The 20,327-nt window shown below is 38.4% G+C and overlaps 1 protein-coding gene across 2 annotated transcripts in view; it reads left to right on the forward strand.

Moving 5' to 3' along the window:
- Positions 1-10,371, forward strand: part of LOC137294437 (synaptotagmin-14-like) — a 70,014-nt gene extending 59,643 nt beyond the window's left edge. The window contains exons 6-11 of one of the 2 annotated variants that reach the window (XM_067825445.1): positions 1,588-1,867; positions 2,787-2,944; positions 5,018-5,032; positions 7,825-8,014; positions 8,905-9,117; positions 9,921-10,371. In XM_067825445.1, coding sequence (XP_067681546.1) covers positions 1,588-1,867; positions 2,787-2,944; positions 5,018-5,032; positions 7,825-8,014; positions 8,905-9,117; positions 9,921-10,021 — 957 coding nt within the window. In that variant the 3' untranslated portion in view covers positions 10,022-10,371. The remainder of the gene's footprint in view (positions 1-1,587; positions 1,868-2,786; positions 2,945-5,017; positions 5,033-7,824; positions 8,015-8,904; positions 9,118-9,920) is intronic. The other variant, XM_067825446.1, reaches the window with a different exon arrangement.
- The last annotated feature ends 9,956 nt before the right edge of the window (positions 10,372-20,327 follow it).

Consider the following 20,327-nt stretch of genomic DNA (forward strand, 5'->3'; position numbering starts at 1 on the left):
CACGTTCTTTCTTATGGCTTTGTTTTGCAGTGTTTTTTCAAAGTATTTTTATGACAGTTGTGAAAGATAGAGTTGGCTCAATGGTTTCACTGCTCCATGTTGTTAGCTCCTCAAGTGTTGTCTCCAGTTGTACAGAATGCTAACGAATATGAATCCTTATGAATCCAGCTCATCTTCAATTCTCAGTTGATGAATACTCATATGCAACTTAAAAAAAATGCAGGTTTTTATTCAATTTTGTGTTGATTGTAATTATTTTACTGACAAGGGAAGATCAGACACTGTAATTGTCAATAAATGTTCTCAGATGATACTTTCCTCCAATAATGGCAGACGTTTTTTAGGAACTTAGTCAAAGAAAAGAACTGAACTGTTGATCGGTAGGTAACATTGATATGCTCCAAATGACAGTTCTTTTTTCGTTGCCATACATCCCCATTGGACCCCTCCTGTACATACACATCGGCTGGAGTCAATCTTGTTGTATTCTATCCATCTGCAAAATTTAGTGTTGTTTACATGAGACGTTGACCCATGTAGATCCAGGTTAAAATCGATCTTCAAAAACCATATCTGTCATGAGGGACAACTGACAGGATCAGGTGGTCAGGCTCACTGACATGGTTGAAATGACATCATTGTGTAGATCAATGCTCATGCTATCCATCAGTGGGTTGTCTTGTCCAGACTCTATTATTTACAGACTGCTGCCATACCACTGGAACATTGCTGAGTGTGGCGTTAAATAACAAACCAACCAACATGAGATATTATTTCCAAACCCATTTGCTCAGTGAACACCTGTGTAGAAACCATCTGGCAGATGTATCATTAAGGGTAATAGTAATAATCCTCATCAATAATAATGTTAGATTGATGTGGGATTCAGTTAGTACTGAACTGAGCTTCCTTCTCAATACTTCTCATGGTTGTATAGAGCGTAATGCTTAATCACCCAGGAATACATATGGTTGCTGTGCTGTATAATCAGCATTCAAGACAGAGATGTATCTACATATACAGATTCAGATATGATTGAAATAATGTATCATGTATAAAATATAAAGATATTAATACCCATGTCTGTGCTGGCAGACCAAGGGTAAATAACGTAATTTTGAGAAGATGTTGTACTCCTATAAAGACAGATTTCTACCACTGTACTCCTCTTTATCTTATTTCAGGACTACATACTCCTGAGGTTAAAAAAGTATTTGGAACACTGTGAATAATGATAACTGAAGCAAGATACCTATTTCCATATTCATAAGAAATCTGCTGAAAGCTGAGTCTGTTGGTGAGAGTATGTTTGGTTTTATGCCATTTATAGCAATATTCCAGCAATATCACCAGAAATGAGCTTCACCCTTTGTACCCATATGGAAAATTTAACCCGGGTCTTGAGACAAGAAAAATGCTATTTAGGCTAACCCATCGTCCAAAGTCATTTTATGATTCTAGACTTCTCATAAGCATCGGTTTATGAACCACTTTCACCTAATGATGATCCAGTTTAAGAAAACAATACTGTCTAAATTAAATGATCACCCCTGATTTTAGCATAAGCTTACTGTCTTCTTTCCCCAGGAGCACCTGTTTGATGTCAGTGACCTACAAGGGGATCCACCCCTGATCTCTAAATGTGGGAGTCTAGAGGTCAGCTTCAAGTATGAAGCCAAGCGAGGTAAGATGAACGTGACCATCCACCAGGCCCGCGAGATCCCAGCCAAAGACCGTGGCGGTGCCAGCAACGTCCAAGTTCGCATGATGCTACTACCTACCAAGAAACAGAAGTTCAAGACCAAAGTGAAAACAGGAGAAAATCCAACCTTCGATGAAAACTTCTCATTCAGCAAAATCTTTCCAGGTAAATGTTTAAAGTTTTCTTACAGTACATGCTCACAGATGAGCATTGTGTAATGTCAGTACAACCTGAAGACCTGTTGCTGACAATGTACAACACAGTGCCAGGTGCTGTTCTGTGCATAATGAGGCAGGTGAGGTAGCCAAGTGGTTAAAGCATTTGCTTGTCATGCTTGATTCCTCTCCGAAGACTCGGGCTCAATTCCCAACATATACACAGTGTGTGAAGCCCATTTCTGGTGTACCCTGCCATGATGTTGCTGGAATATTAATAGAAGTGACTTAAAGATGAACTCGCTCTATGGAAGATAGCAGCAGATCATGCTTGTCATAAATCAGTGAAATGCAAGCATACTTGAGGATGGTATGTACTGATAATACGCTCTTTTAAGGATCAGTAAACAGATGGGCATATCGGTTAGCATCAATTCTGAAGATTTATACTCTGGGGCAACCTTATATATGGGTTATAGAAGTGTAGGAAAGATAGCCCATCCCCAACGTCTGAGATGGGTGAATTTTGTCGAGGAGAGGTTTACAAAAATCTAGTCAATCCTCATGTTGGATCAGTTTTCAGGTCTCGTTGGAGATGTTGATGACTTGAAGACTAGTTTTGTAATGTTGTGACCAGATGATTCAACTAGGAGAGATTTAACAGTGTGTGCATATCAAATGATAGCGTAAAATAAAACAAACCAGTTTCAACATTGGCGAATCACTCATGTTCATAACAACAAGACAACAAGATGAATGCAGTTTTAAGTCTTGAAATGGTGTGTTATTTATAACTGTAGGACAGGCTAGATTTTGACAGGACTGGTAAAATAAATTGACCAGCCAGTCCTGTGGACAGGCTAGATTTTCTCCATCTCTCCTACACGATTACAGACAGAGGTATATGGTATGTATCCTTGTTCCTGCAGATGATGTTCATGGAATGGGCATCCGAGTGAGGCTGTATGGACTGGAACGTATGCGACGTGAGCGGATGATAGGAGAAAGCATTGTGGGCTTTGCATCTCTGAACCTAGATGAGGAGACTACTCACTGGATGGTGCTGGAGCCCAGGAGCAACCTCAGTGTAAGTTCTACTATCTACCATACACTTGCACCCCGTTACGATACAAGTTAGAACTGATGGACCCATGCTTGCTGTAGAATGTGACAGCGAGATTTGGTGGTCAAGCTCTCTGACTTGGTTGACACATGTCATCGGTTCCCAATTGTGCAGATCGATGCTCATGTTGTTGATCACTGGATTGTCTGGTCCAGACTTGATTATTTACAGACCGTCGCCATATAGCTGGAATATTGCTAAGTGCGACGTAAAACTAAACTCACTCACTCACTCACATTAAATGTGGCATGTGACTTTAAAAGCAACATATTCTTGCTCCAAGGACATCCCACGATATGGTGTCAACACTTTAATTGCCATAAATCCGTATTTGATTCTTGACACTAAGATTGCCTTGCTGAACAGTTCTACATCTGTATAGGTGATGGGTTCAAAGCTAATGGCACTGTCACATTTAAACCTTGAACAGACAAAAAGCCTTGCATTACGTCTTCCTGGATCTGTGCTAGATAGCTAATAGTCCCATTCATTATTGATAAAGCTGTTATCCTTACAACACTGAGTTTGACAGAGCTTTTACAAAGAAGCTTGGCTGTTTATTCTTCATCCTGTTCGCGTCCCAATTTTAATCCACTAAACTTCATCCAGAACCTATCTTCATCAACTGTCTACGTGGCCAAGCAATGTCTAATATTTCAAGGTTTCAAGTTTTAAGCTACAAGAAAGAGCAGGGTAATATTGCTGAAACCAGGGTTATAGCTTGTTTATTCAAAGTCTTTCATGTCCAGTGGTGCTTCGGTATCTGACATTATATTACTTCTTAATAAACTTAGCATTAGTCTCATGTTTCTGGTGCAGAAGGTGTCCTCATGAACTACTGCACAACTGTATCAGGGACGCAATTTAATCAAGATAGCTGTTTCCATGTGATCAATCTTCGGGGGTTTTATATCAATTTGTGTTTAATTAAACCCCAGGAGAGCGCACAGTGCAGAACTAAACAATACTTTGAAGCCATTACTTAATATCTGGTATTAAGATATTCCAGTGGATAAATTATAATGAAGTGTCACTGAGAGGACTCAAGGAATTTGTTCCATCTCTCTGGTGGAGGTATCATCTTCATAAGATTTTTTTAAGTTAGATGTAGAGCTTCAAGAACACTCATGATTCATGGAATAATCTGTATTCAAGTCAGTGTGGGCTAGTGGGTAGCCCAGTGGCTCAAGCATTCGCTCAGCATGCTGATGACCCAGGGACGAATCCCAATATGAATACAACTGGTCCGTTTTCCAGATATGGCTGGAACATTGCTGAAAGGGCCATAAAACATTACTCAATTTAAAGTTGATACCGATATGGCTGCCACGACCAGTGTTCAGGTTTGGAGAGATACAATATGCATTTTTTTTTTTCAAATTTGAGGCAACTACACTAAACACTAGTGCAGGGTATTATGTGCACAGTGCACATGAAAGGTGGATCAAGAGAAATATAACAGTGTGCAAAAGTTTTACTGTATGCATGTCAGGTTTGGTCTTAAGAAACTCAAGTATCAAAATACTCCTATCCTTCGACTTTTCACTTTCTCAAAAATAGTCTGGTAGTTAAGAAAAAAAAGGTAAAAATAATTGTAAATAGTGTTGATAATTAGATATCATCATCACCCTGGTGGGTTTACTTGTTCATGGGTCGAATTTGGTTTACAACTGGTCATCAACAAAGCTTTGTTGTAAGATGTGACCATTGTGATTGGGTGGTCATGCTCGATGACTTGGTTGATGCATGTTATTGTATATAACGAGTAGATCAATGCTCATTATGTCAATCACTAGATTGTCAAGTTCTAGCTCAATTATTTACTGACTGCTGTCATATACCTGGAATCTTGCTGAGTGTGGTAACCAAAAATCCAGTAAATATTCTTTGACCTTCAGAGGAAGTCTAGCAAAATACCAGTATGTTCAAGATGTCTCACAATTCCTTTAATGGTTCTCGGGTATAACCTTTCCAACCATTCCATGATTTGTGTGCCAGCTGTTTGTCAACTGATGTTAACTGCCTGTGGTTTTTCAGGGCAAGGGAGGTTTTGTATGTATCCATTCCAACACTGTAGTTACAGATACAATACATGTGTATCATCTAGAGTCTTAGCATCTCCCCACAACTTCCTGTGCACTCTGCTTGTCCCTATACTAGCACTATATTGGCACCATGAAACAGTCAGTATATTATCACCGTGAACCATGAACCGGTCCTTATGCTGGCACCATGAACCGGTCTATATACTGGCACCATGAAATGGTCTCTATACTGGCACCGTGAAACAGTCCTTATGGTGGCACCATGAACTGGTCTATATACTGGAACCATGCAATAGTGCCTTTACAACTCCATCCAACTGTCCCCTCAGTGGCATGATGTCATTGTGATATAAGTTCTCCACTGGTCTCAAGAAGGACATCTGTGATAGTTTATGTTCACTGTGATAGTTTATGTTTTGGCCCGTCCCAGAAAACACAAACTAACATAGTGGGAATATCACCTCATACTGCCTAAGGGACCAATGGACAACCAACTAATCCTACCACACTCCTAAATATATTGCAGGTTTGTCTTGTGCATGCCCACTTTAGTCTGAATGTGAAACTACTAAAATACCTGTGAAGATTGTATAGCAGAGCATGAAGAACAATGATTTCACAGTGCCCTTCAGAAAGTGGTCACATATAGCATTTGATATATTAAGGATTACATATTTTCAATAAGGTACAAATTCTAGCATTCTGGATTAAAACATCAGCCAGATTTTGAAGCCAGTACCTGACCGCTTCAAGTCAGTAAATACCAGAACCTGTAATTAATTTCCTGAGAAAGTGTAATCCCTAATAAAATATGTTAGACAGAAAATAGACTTTGATTAGTCCAGACAGACATTTATTCCCCCTAGATTTGTCTCATTTAGAAATTATATCTGGAAAATGCGTAGTTTCTGATGTCCTCGTGTAATTTTAAAAAATAGCTTAAGTTTCAACACATAGAGATTAATAAGTAAATTCAGTGCATAATTCAGTAAATAATTTTGAAAGTGTACATGTGGAAGACTGTTGATTCGGGGAAATCACTGAAAAGCGATCTACCTGCCGCCATGTTGGAATGATGGTAACGCATGTCACTGAGACAAAGACTAAGCATCCCTTAGGTACAGTCATACTGGGAATATCAGGAATGACAAGTCTTAATGGATGATCAACTTCTTTATTGTACAAAAACAACCTTTTGGTATAGATACTTATATACCAATATATTGGGTATCAGCCAATCAGAATGTGACTTTCATGTGAAAGGTAAGATGGTGTCATGTTTCATTCAGTCCAGCACTGCTGCTCCTGAGTACGAGTTCTTAACAACAGTTCTAAAACTACAAAGGGTATATAGTTCTGCACTTCAATATGTTCTCATGGCCACACAATTTCAGGGCTGACTTGGCGATTTCAGAATGCTAGGCTTATTGACAGGTTAATTTGCCAACTCCTCACATTCAAACAGCCTCCATTGCATGCATGAGAGATGGCTAGATCCAAGCTTCAGGATTCTATAACTTCTTTTGACTAGTATTGATAATTCATGTGTCAAAAATTCAGATCAGAATTAAAATTTGCTTGGAAACAAATGTCATAAATGTTATCATTGTTTTTAAACAGATGATATTTCATGACAGTCACAAAACAAATTCAGGTGTTTTTCAAGTGGGAAATGTTTTTTAATATGAAATTCAAAACTGGATCAGTTTTCACGAATGTGGTCTTCCAGTTGTTTACTCTTCGAATTCAGATACGCATGTCAGTAGCCATGCTGAAATTAGGAAGCAGCTATGAAAATGAAAAACGGAAATTCAAACTTGATCCCTATGACTTTGGGCTGTATCTGCATTATTGACGACCCCCATCCAAAAAATTATTCCATGGCATATGCTTCTCATCTCCACCTTCCACCACACTCACACACATATACATGACTCTGTGCCCTAATCAATCCATGGATATTTTTCACTTGTATAATTCTTTTGTATAAAAATGTAAATAAAGTTGAACTGATGCATAATAGAGTTCAAGCTCTCAGGGTTTTTTTTTTTCAACCTTCCTCCATGTTCTTGAAATCTTGTGTAGACTCTCATGTGTGTATCTAGGAGGTATATTACATCGTCACGGCACCCTTCTCACCTGCATGTGGCTTCCCTTTGTTGCCAGGCAACATACACGCCTCAAACCTGCAGAAAACCATTGATTGATCAGTCTACTTGCTTCAGTCATCTCTCCCCACAGCCTACAGCTTCTCAAGTCTTTGATAGTCAAACATTGCTTACATAATAACACATTCATCTTTCTTAAACATCACCCAGTCGTATGCAGTTCTGTTGACAAGGAGAATGTATTCTGTACAACTTATTCCAACTGTGCAGATGATGCCATGATCCTTATTTGTTTCACTGATTGGCATGTAGAACATATTCCATCTGACTATGTTTTCTGCTGAATCGACCTCAAGTCACAGTTCCATCGCACTCTAGTAGGCTAGCATTATATATGATACCACAATGCTTTTCCTTCTTGTTTTTTTTTCCTTTCTAGAAGCTTTGTACTGAAATGGTGTTATAAGTTCAGCTTTTGTTGTCACAGTAACCTTTTCTATTGGGTTAAAACATTCATGAATAAATTTAACACAGTTAATACCTATATACAGTAAATGTCTTACTGATAAAGGTAATGTTAAACCATCTTTATGCAGAGTTAGCTATAATTTTTGTTGTTTGGTATTTTGCTTTTGATCGTGTGTGAAATATGCAGCATGTCGTATGATGCCTTCTGGGCGATATATTCCAGCATGGGGACTCTGGTTTTGACGTGTCCAGCTTGTCGAGGAGCGACAGTGCTTCATCCACACAGTCTCTACAACATGGAGGAATGCCAGAGCTGCTCATTGGTCTGGCGTACAATGGCACGACTGGTCGACTCTCCGTGGAGGTCATCAAGGGAAGCAATTTCCGGAACATGGCCATGAACAGGGCTCCAGGTATACAAAGGCAGCAATCCACCCCGCTCAGGCACCATGGCTTCAAAACTATAGATATACTTGTTTGTTTATACATCAAGTTATATTTGGGATTACACGTTTCAGTAAAGTACTGATTCCTGAACTTTTATTAGGTGGATTCCAATGAGTGATTCAAACCCATATACTCTGTCAGGTAGCTTATTGCCATCATGCAAAGGCAGCAATCTAACCCACTCAGCCACCATGGCTTCAAAACTATGGATGTGTCTGTGTGCGTGTGTGTGTGCGTGTGTGTGCGTGTGTGTGCGTGTGCATGGCCACTTGCTGCATAGCCCAGATAAGCTTGAAGCAGTTCAAAGGGATTAAATTAAATGGAGTGACTCTAATAAATTGGCACTGATGAAGGACCAGTTTGGTCAGTGTCGGCGAAGCTGTTGATCTCCAGATAAGTGTCATGAAACCTATCCACGCCCGCTGGATGGTCTCAGCCTTTCAAACAGTCTCTAAGTAATGTGTGTTGCCTGGTTGGCACCTGTCTGGACTATCGGACGTAATGACTGAGTAACTTTTGTTCAGGTATCCATTGTTTGACATGTGACACATGAGTACCAGTAATGCTAGTAATTAAATCTTTGCATTGTTGTCATTGCTTAATATATGTATTGTCTAGATCTATTGTTAAATATATTTACTGGTGAATAACAAAGCGAAGATAGCACAGGTTGTTTGCTGATTATTCATTGCATTCTACCAGCAAATTTCGTCATGATATTTTTGCGAGCTCAAGTCATTCGCAATTTTCGCAAAAGTATCATGCTCGCAAAAATTTAATGATTTACAGTATATATATATATATGTGTTAGCTTTGTTTTAATGCATGTAGTGACTGACTAGTGGTTTTGTTGTAGACACATACGTGAAGTTGACGTTGATGTCACCGACGGGGCAGGAGCTGCAGCGGTGCAAGACCTCAGTGAGGCGTGGTCAGCCAAATCCACTGTTCAAGGAGACATTCATGTTCCAAGTGGCTCTGTTCCAGCTGCCGGAAGTGACACTAATGGTGTCTGTCTACAACAAGAAGAGCATGAAGAAGAAAGAAATGATTGGATGGTTCTCATTAGGTAACATGCCCATGTCAGTTTGATATGCCTGTATTCAGTGATAGAACTCAAGATGGATCATGCTGCTATGCCAGACTGTCAGTTGTCCAAATATGGCATGGTGCCAGTGATGACAGTCACACTTTCAAAATATGGCAAAAGAGACTAGCAAGTGTTGTCAAGATATGGTGTCAGGGTGTTCAGAGAGACTAGCATGTGTTGTCTTAATATAGACATATAATAGTATGGTGTAAAGGGAGACTAGCAAGTGTTGTCCAAATATGGTATGTTGTTGAGAGAGACCAGCAAGTGTTTTCCAAATATGGTATTTGGGAGATCTGGATAATTCTTGGGTCTCTTCAAACATAAACCTGGCACCTTGTAGTATTTGAATACTTAGCCTTGAGATTAACATTAGGTCAAATGTTACTCAGCATTGATCTTTTAGAACACTGGTGTATGTTCCTTAAATTGTTGAAGCTATGTTTTTTAAATATATGGATTGAGCATATCATAGAGCATGACTGAAGATCTTGTGAAGATCTTGATTAGAACTGGTTTTCAGCAACCCATGCTTGTTGTAGGCTGCAGCTGACAGGATCAGGTAGTCAGGTTCTCTGACTTCGTTGACACCTGTCATCCTATCCCAGTTTCAGAGAGTGATGTTCATGCTGTTGATCACTGGGTTGTCTGGTCCAGTCTCAGTTACTTACAGACAGACCGTTTGCTACAGCTGAAAGTTTGCTGAATGCAGCGTAAAATAAAAATATATATATATATATATATAAGAGCATGTCTGTACCAGAGAGAATTGCTCGTTTCAGGTATGAATTGCAGCGGGGAAGAAGAGGGTTCTCATTGGTCCGACATGAGGGAGAGTAAAGGAGAGCAAGTGTGTCGATGGCATGTGTTGCTGGAGTCATAGCCAGGCAGCGAACAGCGCCACCTACAGACACTAGCTTGGATGGACACGCCCACAGACGGCACACACCACTCATGCCATACATTGCCTCAAGAGTACAATTTGCAAATAGTACATTACACATTAGGCCTTATGTATTGTTTTAGTTGGTTTACGATGTCATCTAACAAAAATATGAAATTATTGAAATCAAAACAGACTAATCTTTGACAAATCATATTTTGCCCAACACTCTCTTTTGATAAACTTTTTTGGAATTGAAAAAAAAAATATTATCATTATGGTGTTCGGAAGAAATGGTACATAACCCGTAAAAAAATCTTTATTCTAGCAAAATAAAATTTAAACTGCGCCTTGATATGTTTATTTTTTTTGTGTGTGTGTTTTTTTTGTTTTGTTTTTTTCAGACAAGGCGACTAGTTAGTATAGTTTTTATTTAGTAGGAGCTTTTCTGATAATCTTAAGATAGTCTTGATCTTGTACAATACATTATAGACTAAAATATTGTAAACTAATTAATACAAAAATTAAAGGCCTTACATAGATGTGAAGAACAATGAACACACTGCACGTTTGCAAATCTGCTTAGGCATTTTGAGACAAGTCATACTGAAGAGAATTCTTACCTTGTTTCATCACCAAATACCTGGGAGTGAAGCAAATCAGAATGTGGAGATAGAAACAAGCTGTTGTCTCCATTCCTCAATTGTGTCATTCTGGTGAGAATACCCCAAGTCACTGTATGTACAGATGAAACATTGTTGCAAATACTGGAACACTATTCTGAGTTCTGAAACATTAATCTGAGTACAGGAATATTGTTCTTAGTTTTTAAACATTGTTCCAAATACTGGAACACTATTTTGACTTCAGAAACATTCTTCTGAGTAATGGAACATTGTTTTTAGTTCTGAAACATTGTTCCAAATACTGGAACACTATTTTGACTTCAGAAGCATTCTTCTGAGTAATGGAACATTGTTTTAAGTTCTGAAACATTGTTCCAAATACTGGAACATTATTTTGAGGTCTGATAGTTTGTTCTGGAGACTGAAAAATTGTTCCAAATAGGCAAACATTGTTAAGAGGACTGAAACATTGCTATTAGTGCTGAAATATTGTTCCAGGTACTGAAACAAGGTAGACATTGAGACAATAGAAAAAGTGCTAGCTGACAAATTGAGGACTTTGTCATGGAGCAGTATTTTACATGGGTGGTATTCACAACTTGGCTCTGCCACCCACTTGGTGCATGCATGATGCTGTCTGCTCTCAAGAACCTCTGTACATTTTGTAATGTTTCAACATGTGACAAATGTATTTCTTGTTGTATAGTTTACATTTCAATAATTGACATTGACAACTGGCAATATGAGTTATACTTTTTTTTGGCTCTTGCTATGGCTCCCACTGGTCTCACCAGATATTGTCGGCCCCTTCCATAAAACGGTCTTAGCTCTACTAGAGTTGTGTTTGATCACCTAAGCCCTAAGATAACCTTGTGAATGGGGCCATGCATTATGGTAAAGATTTAGAAAGGATCTGCGTTGTTGACTTCACACAGAGACAAGAGATGATGCATGAGTTTTCCAGTCACTTTTTTCATTTATGTCAGCCCAGAAAGTAATGACAGATTGATATATATACTACTCAAATGAAGTTTACAAACATTCACTGGTTCATATGACTACAGTTTGTGTATCAAGACTGTGACAAATGGTCGTTTGAGGTGTAACGATGTGAGGAGCTTGTGATATGACACATATCCCAATAAAAATTAAGTTCATTTGTTCGTTCTTACTGCAAGTTATAATCCTGAATCATTTAATTTCAAATATCAGACATTAAAGATAGGGTATGGTAGGGGAGAAACACATATGCTTGGGGACACACTGCAGACTCTGTTGTTTATATATAACCAACAGGAATTGATTGAGATTCTCAATAGTTTTTAATATTTCCTGGTGTTTTTTTCTTTTTTTTTCCAGCGATATAGCTATATGTATTGTATGTTTTGTATAACAAGGGGTACAAATGAACTGATCATATTGTGAGCATGTATTGTGATACAATACTTTATTACGTTCGGTGGCAAACATATTGGGGTTCATATTTATTTTTCATTCGATGCCCTAGGGCAAAACATCACTTTGTCGTGATAACACGACATCATGAACAATGGAATGACATCCTGTTTTTTTCCTGTGACAGTGTGTTCTACATGCGGCAACGGCAGGTAGCCAGCCCATGTTTGAAAGTAGATTTGGGTTTATTTTCCTGAATTTAAAGACTTTGGTACAAAACAGAATATTATATTCCTGCCCATAACATACCATGTTTATAACACTCGTGCCTCAATACCGGCATATCCCTCGCTCTTGCTCAGAAAATACCAACATTTAGGCCCTCATGTCGTAAACATAGTATGACATGCACTCCTATAATATCCTCGATGTACTGCCTTATGGTTGCACCACAAACAGTCATGTGGAAAAATGAGTGTACTTTAACCTCTTTGAGTAGTATATTTATATATGTTTCATTAGTTATCTTTGGTATGGACATATAGATGCATGTTGTTTTGCTTACACCAAACTGTTCAGGATGACAGTCTGAACTGATCATGCTGGCTTGTGTAATTCATTCACAGTTCATGCACATCTGTATTATTCAGACAGAACTCGGTTAAATATTGATGGAACATTGTAGTAAGCACTCATTCTCCTGTGATTTCATCAGAGATCACTCATTGAACAAAACGTGTGCAACCCCTATTGCTTGACAGTGCTTGGTCATCAAGAAAAGGGAGGTAACTCTGACAAGACACTAGCAGTTAGGTGATGACGCATGCAATAATACACTTGCCACTTTCAGTTGTTAGAGCACAATGGTGAACAGAAGCATATTTGTTCAACACGTAATTTCTAATGAATCCAGTTGTTTGGACACAATTCTTTTCACGCAGACAGTGCTCATTAAAACTAGCTGCATTCATCCTGTCTTGAACTTTCCATGACAACATGGAAACCAGTTGTTAGAGAGTGGTTAGTGATTTTATGCTGGGTATGGTTTTGGTGGTGGGGTCGGGGTGTTCTGTGTTCATGTTCACTGCCTAACTCCCTTCTGTCTCTATCCCTCTCTCTCCATCTTTCTCCTTCTCTCTGTTCCCTTTCTCTCACTCTCCTTATCCCTCATTCTCATGCTCTATCCTCTTTCCCACTCTCTTGCTCCATCTCTTTTTTTCTCTCTCATGCTCTATCAGTCTCTCTAAAATACTTTGTTTTCTCTCCCTTTCTCTCTCCTTTCATCTCCCTCTCTGTCCCTCCATCTCCGTCCTTCTTTCCCTTTCCTGCTCGCTCTATCTCATACTGTATCCTCTTTGTTACTCTCTTGCTCCACCCCTCTTTCTCTAATGCTCTATCAGTCTCTCTAAAATGCATTCTCTCTATCTACTCTCTCCTTCCAGCTCCTCTGACCCTCCATCTCTGTCCAGCTCTATTCCCCTCTCTATCAGTCTCTGCTACCCAATCTCCGGGCTGCTGTGTCTTGCTAGGGAGAGAACCTAATGCCACACCCTCTCTCCACAAGTCACATACACCCCAGCATATTGTCCTACATGTTCTTGCTGCATGATAACGTTGTATTGGTAATCTTTACATGAGAACTCAGCCTGCTGATGCACATGAAGATGCCATGTAAATACTATTTGACGTGTACAGTCCCATGTTGTGAGGCCACACTCAAGTCATTGTTGAACCTTGTTATTCCGTAATAATTTTACTGATATTTTGGTTGTGATGGACTATGTTGGTGATACGTGAGCAAAGCTAACCATGTTAAAATAGTGTTGTTGTGATTTCAAGGATGGTGACTTTCACCGGGGCATGGTCAGGGCCTTGCTTAATGCTACTGCAGTACAGATTGTGTATGACCAGCCTTTCAGACACTCAGGGTCAAGACTGATCCTGCCTACTAAACAGGTCTGCAGTCTGCTGTCATTCTGTAGGGGTATGCCATGCAAATTCACACAGATAATATATGTTTCTATATTTCTCCAAAGTGGTAAAAATATAGTAAGCCTACATCACCGACTTTCTTAATTTTGTTGGAAAATATGTGTAACCAAATTTAGTCACAGCCACGTAAAGTAGTGTTGTTCAGCTGACTCCCTCTAGAGGCACTTGTTTCATGAAGCTCCTGTAAAATATCTTTCTGCAGTTCCCCCTCATTTGGAGTACTAACTGCAAGTGATGGCCACAATTGAAATAAATTCCTCATAATCCTGCTACATTTAATTTTTGTCATGTTATTTTCAAGATATTTGCTAAAGAATTACATATGTTCAGAATATAAGCTGAATGAAGTAATTTAGTTCTGATCAGTTGAAATATTTGCATCTCACAATCAAGGTTCTTGTTATCTACTCATGCTAGAAGGTGTTTTAGTGTTACTGGAGCCAAGCAAAATATCATCTTTACGTCTTAAAGGGAGAAACCGTTAGCTTTCCAGAGAGGAGGGGGTGCATGCTTTTTCACTATATATATGCTCAGTAAATTTTTTAAACATAAACGTATGTTGTTGCTATATTTACGATAAATAAATAAAAATAACAAACTTTTATTTTGATAGTTGTCCAGAAGAAAAGGTCACATTGAGTATTTGTCCTGTAGTGTTAGGCACACATAATTCTTTTGTTATTTCATATTGGACTAGCTTATATTCCCCACAAACACACAACCACATGCACACATACACACACACATCAAATGGATGTTCATCATATGTCAAACATGTGCCTATTTATCTGAAAGGCAAGTAATTTTATTGCTGTTATACGTTGTTTAGTCCATGACATCTGTGATGTCAAAATGTTATATAGGAACAACTATGATCTCAAAGCAAAGAATGCTTATGTCATGTATTACAATCAACCACCAACATATGACATATTCTGCTGGTTTTGTGATTATTGACACAAAGATTGTTGATGTATCTGTACAAACAGTTAGAGGAATCTGCTGTACTATGCAGTCCTGCACCTGGTGGATACAAGGAATACCGTTTCAAATGTTTTGCTCCATTTTTTATTCATCTAGTGAGTAGCTGTTGCTTATTATCAATTTCTAGGATTTCATCATCACTGAGTCATATTCTGTTTTGGTATGAGGATTTCCTTGTCACTGAGGCTTATATTGCCTTGGTATGAGGATTTCCTCGTGAGTGAGCCTTTTACTGTCTCGCTTTTGATTTTGTACAAGCTGCACCATCTTGTTAGGGAATCCATTCAACAGCTGAACAGTTGTGCTACATGTTTCCTATGTTTAGTTTGTGTTGGTTCTGTCACAGCTATACTGTCATCCCTGAGACTGCAGCCACTTACTATCAAATATCCAAAAATCATCTCCAGTTCGCATTCCAAGTTTTGTCATCGTATTTTATTGATTGCCAGTATACTGTAGACTGGCAGCCACACTGGGATGTGAGTGGGAACTCCCTTGGGCATGTCAGGGAGCTCACTGGGGCATGGCAGGAAGCTCCCTTTGTGCATGGCAGGGAACTCCTTGGGGTGACAGGCAGCAAGGTTTGTCCTCTCTCTCTACCTCCACCACTCCCTCTGATTGTACTGTCACTGTACTTCTACTGCAGAAAATATGTTTTGGTCAATGTATCATACACTATCATGTTTCACGTTACCAATAAAGCCAAAGCTGTATGGATTGCCTTGTCTTTGTGGGATGCTTGCCACTGATCAACCTGAAGGATTTGTCATCTAACATTTCACAGGTGTTTTATGTTTTGTGTTGGCATGTCAGAGCATGCTTTGGATATGGTGCATCCATGTCTGTGGGAGTTAATCTGGCATACTAACAGCTGTTGCAGCTCTGAGCAGCTCTAACCCATATATTACTGCACTGTGTAAGATTATGCAGGTTTTGAGCTGCTTTTAGCAATACTCCAGCAATATCATGGCAGGCAACATCAGAAAATGGCCTTCACACGTTGTGCCTGTGTTGGGAATCAAACCCAGGCTTTGGCTTGATGATCAAATGCTTTAACCAATAGGCTACCCAATAGGCTTTACTGATGTCAAGGAACATTATCAAAGGTACAGATGTTTGTAAAAGCTGACCAAATACACAAGTATGATGCAAGTGACTGGTCAATTCAGAACACCACAGATGAAAATTGTAACTTAGGCCAGACCAAATTTATTTCTTGTTTTACGGATTTTTGTCCTCTGAAAACCTAAAGGCAGGCAGGAAAAAAAAAAAAAAAAAAAATTTCCAAACAAAGTAATATTCCTTCTAAATACTCAAAGTATTTTATTTTCAGCAATTTATGAAGTGAATATTGCTCAAAAGACAACGTAAAAAGTATTTTCTGGTGAGAGCCACATTTTAAGCCAATAAAACATTAGCACTGTATTTTTTGAGTAGGGTAAATTAATTTCTTATTTTTTTTGTTCTTATTCTTGAAAAAATACGTCAGGTGGATCCGTAAAACAAGAAATAAAAATGGTCTGGCCTTAGCAAGAACAAATATACACATTTGGTTTAATTGGAAATATTTTCCAGACACTTGTCACATCAGTTACAAATAGACAGAAGTTTCTTTTGTTATTAAGCATCAGATCCAGCAAAATAACTTTAATTTGTTGAAGCATATGGATAATTCAAAATAATATTTTAGTTGTGAGTTGTTTTGAGTAGTGTATATTTGGTCACAATTTACATGTACATTGGTCACTGGGGCACCATTTTACCCTGGAACCTCCATTTGGAATACAGAAGACAACTGAGAGCTTACAGTGACAAAACTATTTGGATGATAATCTTATAAAATCATATGAAAAGGACACCATTTGTTGCACATGTTGGTATAGTTTCTCATGGTCAAGTAAATACCATACCATACATGGGGAAAGTGATCATATGTAATAACGCCAATATTTTAGTGTGTGCTTTATAGTGATTATCAATGCTGATTGGTCCAGTGGTGTCAGCGCATCATTGTTACAATTATGACATCAACTATTCGATCGATGACAAAAAAAGTTATTCATGTAATATAGCTGTGATGGATGGAAAGTATGTTTTTACAGCTCTGTTGGTCCTTTGCCATGATATTGCTAGAATAATGCTAAAAGCAGCTTAAAACTCATCTCACTAAAGCAAAGGGTTTGAAAATGTCAAGATGGTTAAAGTTTGTGTTCATTTTGACGGAAATGTTTCAAGTCACTGGCTATTTTGATTTAGATTTTCACTTTCCTATGGCATCAGGGCTTAAACTATTTTAAAGCTGGAGTTGGTGTTGAGTAAAAATTGAATGCCACCTCGGCAATATTTCATCCATGTAGGGTCTTTTAAAGGGAATTCGTCAGACAGAGACTGGCATTAGTCATTGAACGTTTCCTGTTCATCATAAGTTGCTGTTCTGCGTGCTGTTGTACAAAGTGCTAAGGTGACCATACCTCCTATGCCTCAACACGGGGCTAAACATTGGTCTGTATAAAGGGCACAGCACCCTCCCAGCTAACAAAAGTACGTTTTGAGGACGTTGTCTCAACGTTACGTTTACGTCCCCAGAACGTCAGCATATAACGTCCCACTTACGTCTTTTTTGTGGAGTCGAAAACACGTCCTCACAACGTTATTTTCTACGTTCATACGACCCAAAAATAACGTCCCCGCGACGTTATAGACATAACGTTGTCACAACGTTATTTTCTACGTTCATACGACCCAAAAATAACGTCCTCGTGACGTCATAAACATAACGTTGTAACAACGTTATTTATAGTTGTTTTGGGTATATACCTACTCAGAACGAACAGTAGTCCGAGGATAAAATATTTGTATTAGGTTTCTGGGTTGTTGTCACCATGATCATAACAATATCCAGGGCTAAAAGTCATAGTTTCCGTTGTTTTGGTTAGATTTAAATTACGAATGCTGAAAAAAGGTCAAGGGATCAACAGTTCGAAAACTCATTTCGGCAATTATGAATGTGTGGTTTGCATTTTTCGAAACTGTCTACTTTGAGCCCTGGTAACAAATAACAGATATTCTTCTTTTGTTTACACTGAACCATTTATTCCAGTATAATACATTGCTTAGAAACGTTTCACTCTAGACTTGCACTTCCTCATCTTTCCCAGCGGCAGCGTGCATCTGAAAAAAGAATAGTTTAGCTTTAAGACTAAATGTTATTCAAAAGCACAAGATTAGAACATGCCGTTACATTTTTAACACCCTGAATGCCGAGGTTTTTTTGTTGTTGTCTGCATACGGCTATAAAATTACACAGAAAATGTACAAATCATGTTCATCAATATTATCAGTTTTACTTATAACTTTGAATTAAATTGCTGTTTATTAGCCTGTTCATATGAAACTGCAATGTGTGTCCCAGCATACTGAATATTGTACATCACAGGAACTGAAGCACATGTTGCAGTAATGGCTACGTGTGATCCTCTAACAGTTGTGTAGAGGCTTAAACTGTGATAGATCCTATAGTACACTACTGAGTCAATTTCCCGTGTAAATATTCATTCAATGAAAAGCTTTCAATGAATGAAAACGCATACCCTATATCCACATATGATATGATGATGATGAACAAGGATATATCAAGATACTGAAATTAGTTTCATGAAAAAGTATCTGAACGAAAAATATAAATCACAATGCTGAAAGTGCAGTCGGAATGATATTGCCATTGTGTTTGCTCTTGTTCAACTGAGCTTCACCTCCAAGAAATTGCCTAACATGTGCAACGATGTTTACGTGTGACATCACTATCGAGGGCCGATTTCTTTCAAAATAGCGGCCTCGCTGACATGGGTACACAGGATTTTGCGAGCAGTTTCCTTGATTTAGGGATGTTTTGTACATGAAAGTGAGATGTAAGTAATCAGAACTATTCTGACTCTCTGTGTATTTATATGTATTTATCGTTTGCATTGTAAAAATGACAGAAGAAGCCAGAAATGCCGATAATTACTGCTGTCGTTCTGCGTGATTTTGCGTCAGTCATGGTGTCACGCTGCACTTACTCGACAGTTTTTTTTTATGAATGATCAAATGATTGCATCGTATCTATTTTTAATTTTCTATTTCCTGCTACGATATTCTTCCTCTGAATATTCAAAGCGTATTGAGCCACTGTAAGCAATGATTAGACGGCTAGATGTCTGACAATTTCCGAAAATGCTACGTGGTGTAAAATCGGATTTTTTTTCATTTCAAAAAGATAACCACGTGGGTGGGTTGAGGGAGGGGAATGGTATTTCACACAGCAGAAATGTCCTCTTATCTAGACTTGCCTCTTTGAAGGATAGAATTACATCCATGGGCCTAGCCATGGGCCTCCGTACCGCCTTGGAGCATGCGACAGTTATGCCTACGTTTAATAACACTTGTGTAACAACTAACGGTTTCAGATGTGGTATACTACACTCAATATGACTATACTTATGTAAATATTACTCTGACAAAGAGAAACACTCAAAGAATAAAATCGCTTACCCTGAATCAACGTACGATATGGTATGTAAACACTACTCAGTATCCAAAATGGCGGAACTTTTAAACGCACTTACTGTTAGCATGCTATTTTTGAAAACATCCCAGCCGATTCTAGGTTCATCGGCAAAGTTTCAGAATTATCATTGATGATTCCATGCAAAATTGATGTCAGTGATCATTAATATGTTATTTAGAAATTCAGAGCTCCGAGTAATTATCCGATTTTTACAGTTAAAAAAATATATCAAATGACACTGAATTTCGGATGTGTAAAAAGTAGGACAAGTAAATAGATCTAATCAAGAGTCAGTTTCATTATTCTTAATGAGTACATTCTGAATTAATACATATAATTTACTAATCTAAACAAAACAATAAACAAAATACTCACTGTTATGGCGATGAGCCCGTTTTAAAAGTGAGGAACAGACACAGAACCCTGTACACGTAGGACTGGCAGCCGCGCGAGAAGTGTGATGTCAGCGAGCGGGAAAGTGCTCGCACAGGCAATGACGTCACATGAAGAAGTCATGTGTAATGTGCCTCAATCTGGATCTTGTGGGTTAAAAGATCTAGAAGGAGACATGTTTCATAACTTCCCTGAAATGAGTGAAGTCAAGAGCACAACAACAAGTGTATAATATAATAATAAATTGTATGCAACAAAAATAAGGTAAATACTATGAATAAACTTCAGTATATACTGAAGAGATAGATCTATATGGTAATTTAAATAGAAAATATCACATGCTTCGATCCTGTTAAATATGATATTCCAT

Source organism: Haliotis asinina, chromosome 8 (assembly GCF_037392515.1).
Source record: "Haliotis asinina isolate JCU_RB_2024 chromosome 8, JCU_Hal_asi_v2, whole genome shotgun sequence".
NCBI classification, from domain to species: Eukaryota; Metazoa; Mollusca; class Gastropoda; order Lepetellida; family Haliotidae; genus Haliotis; species Haliotis asinina.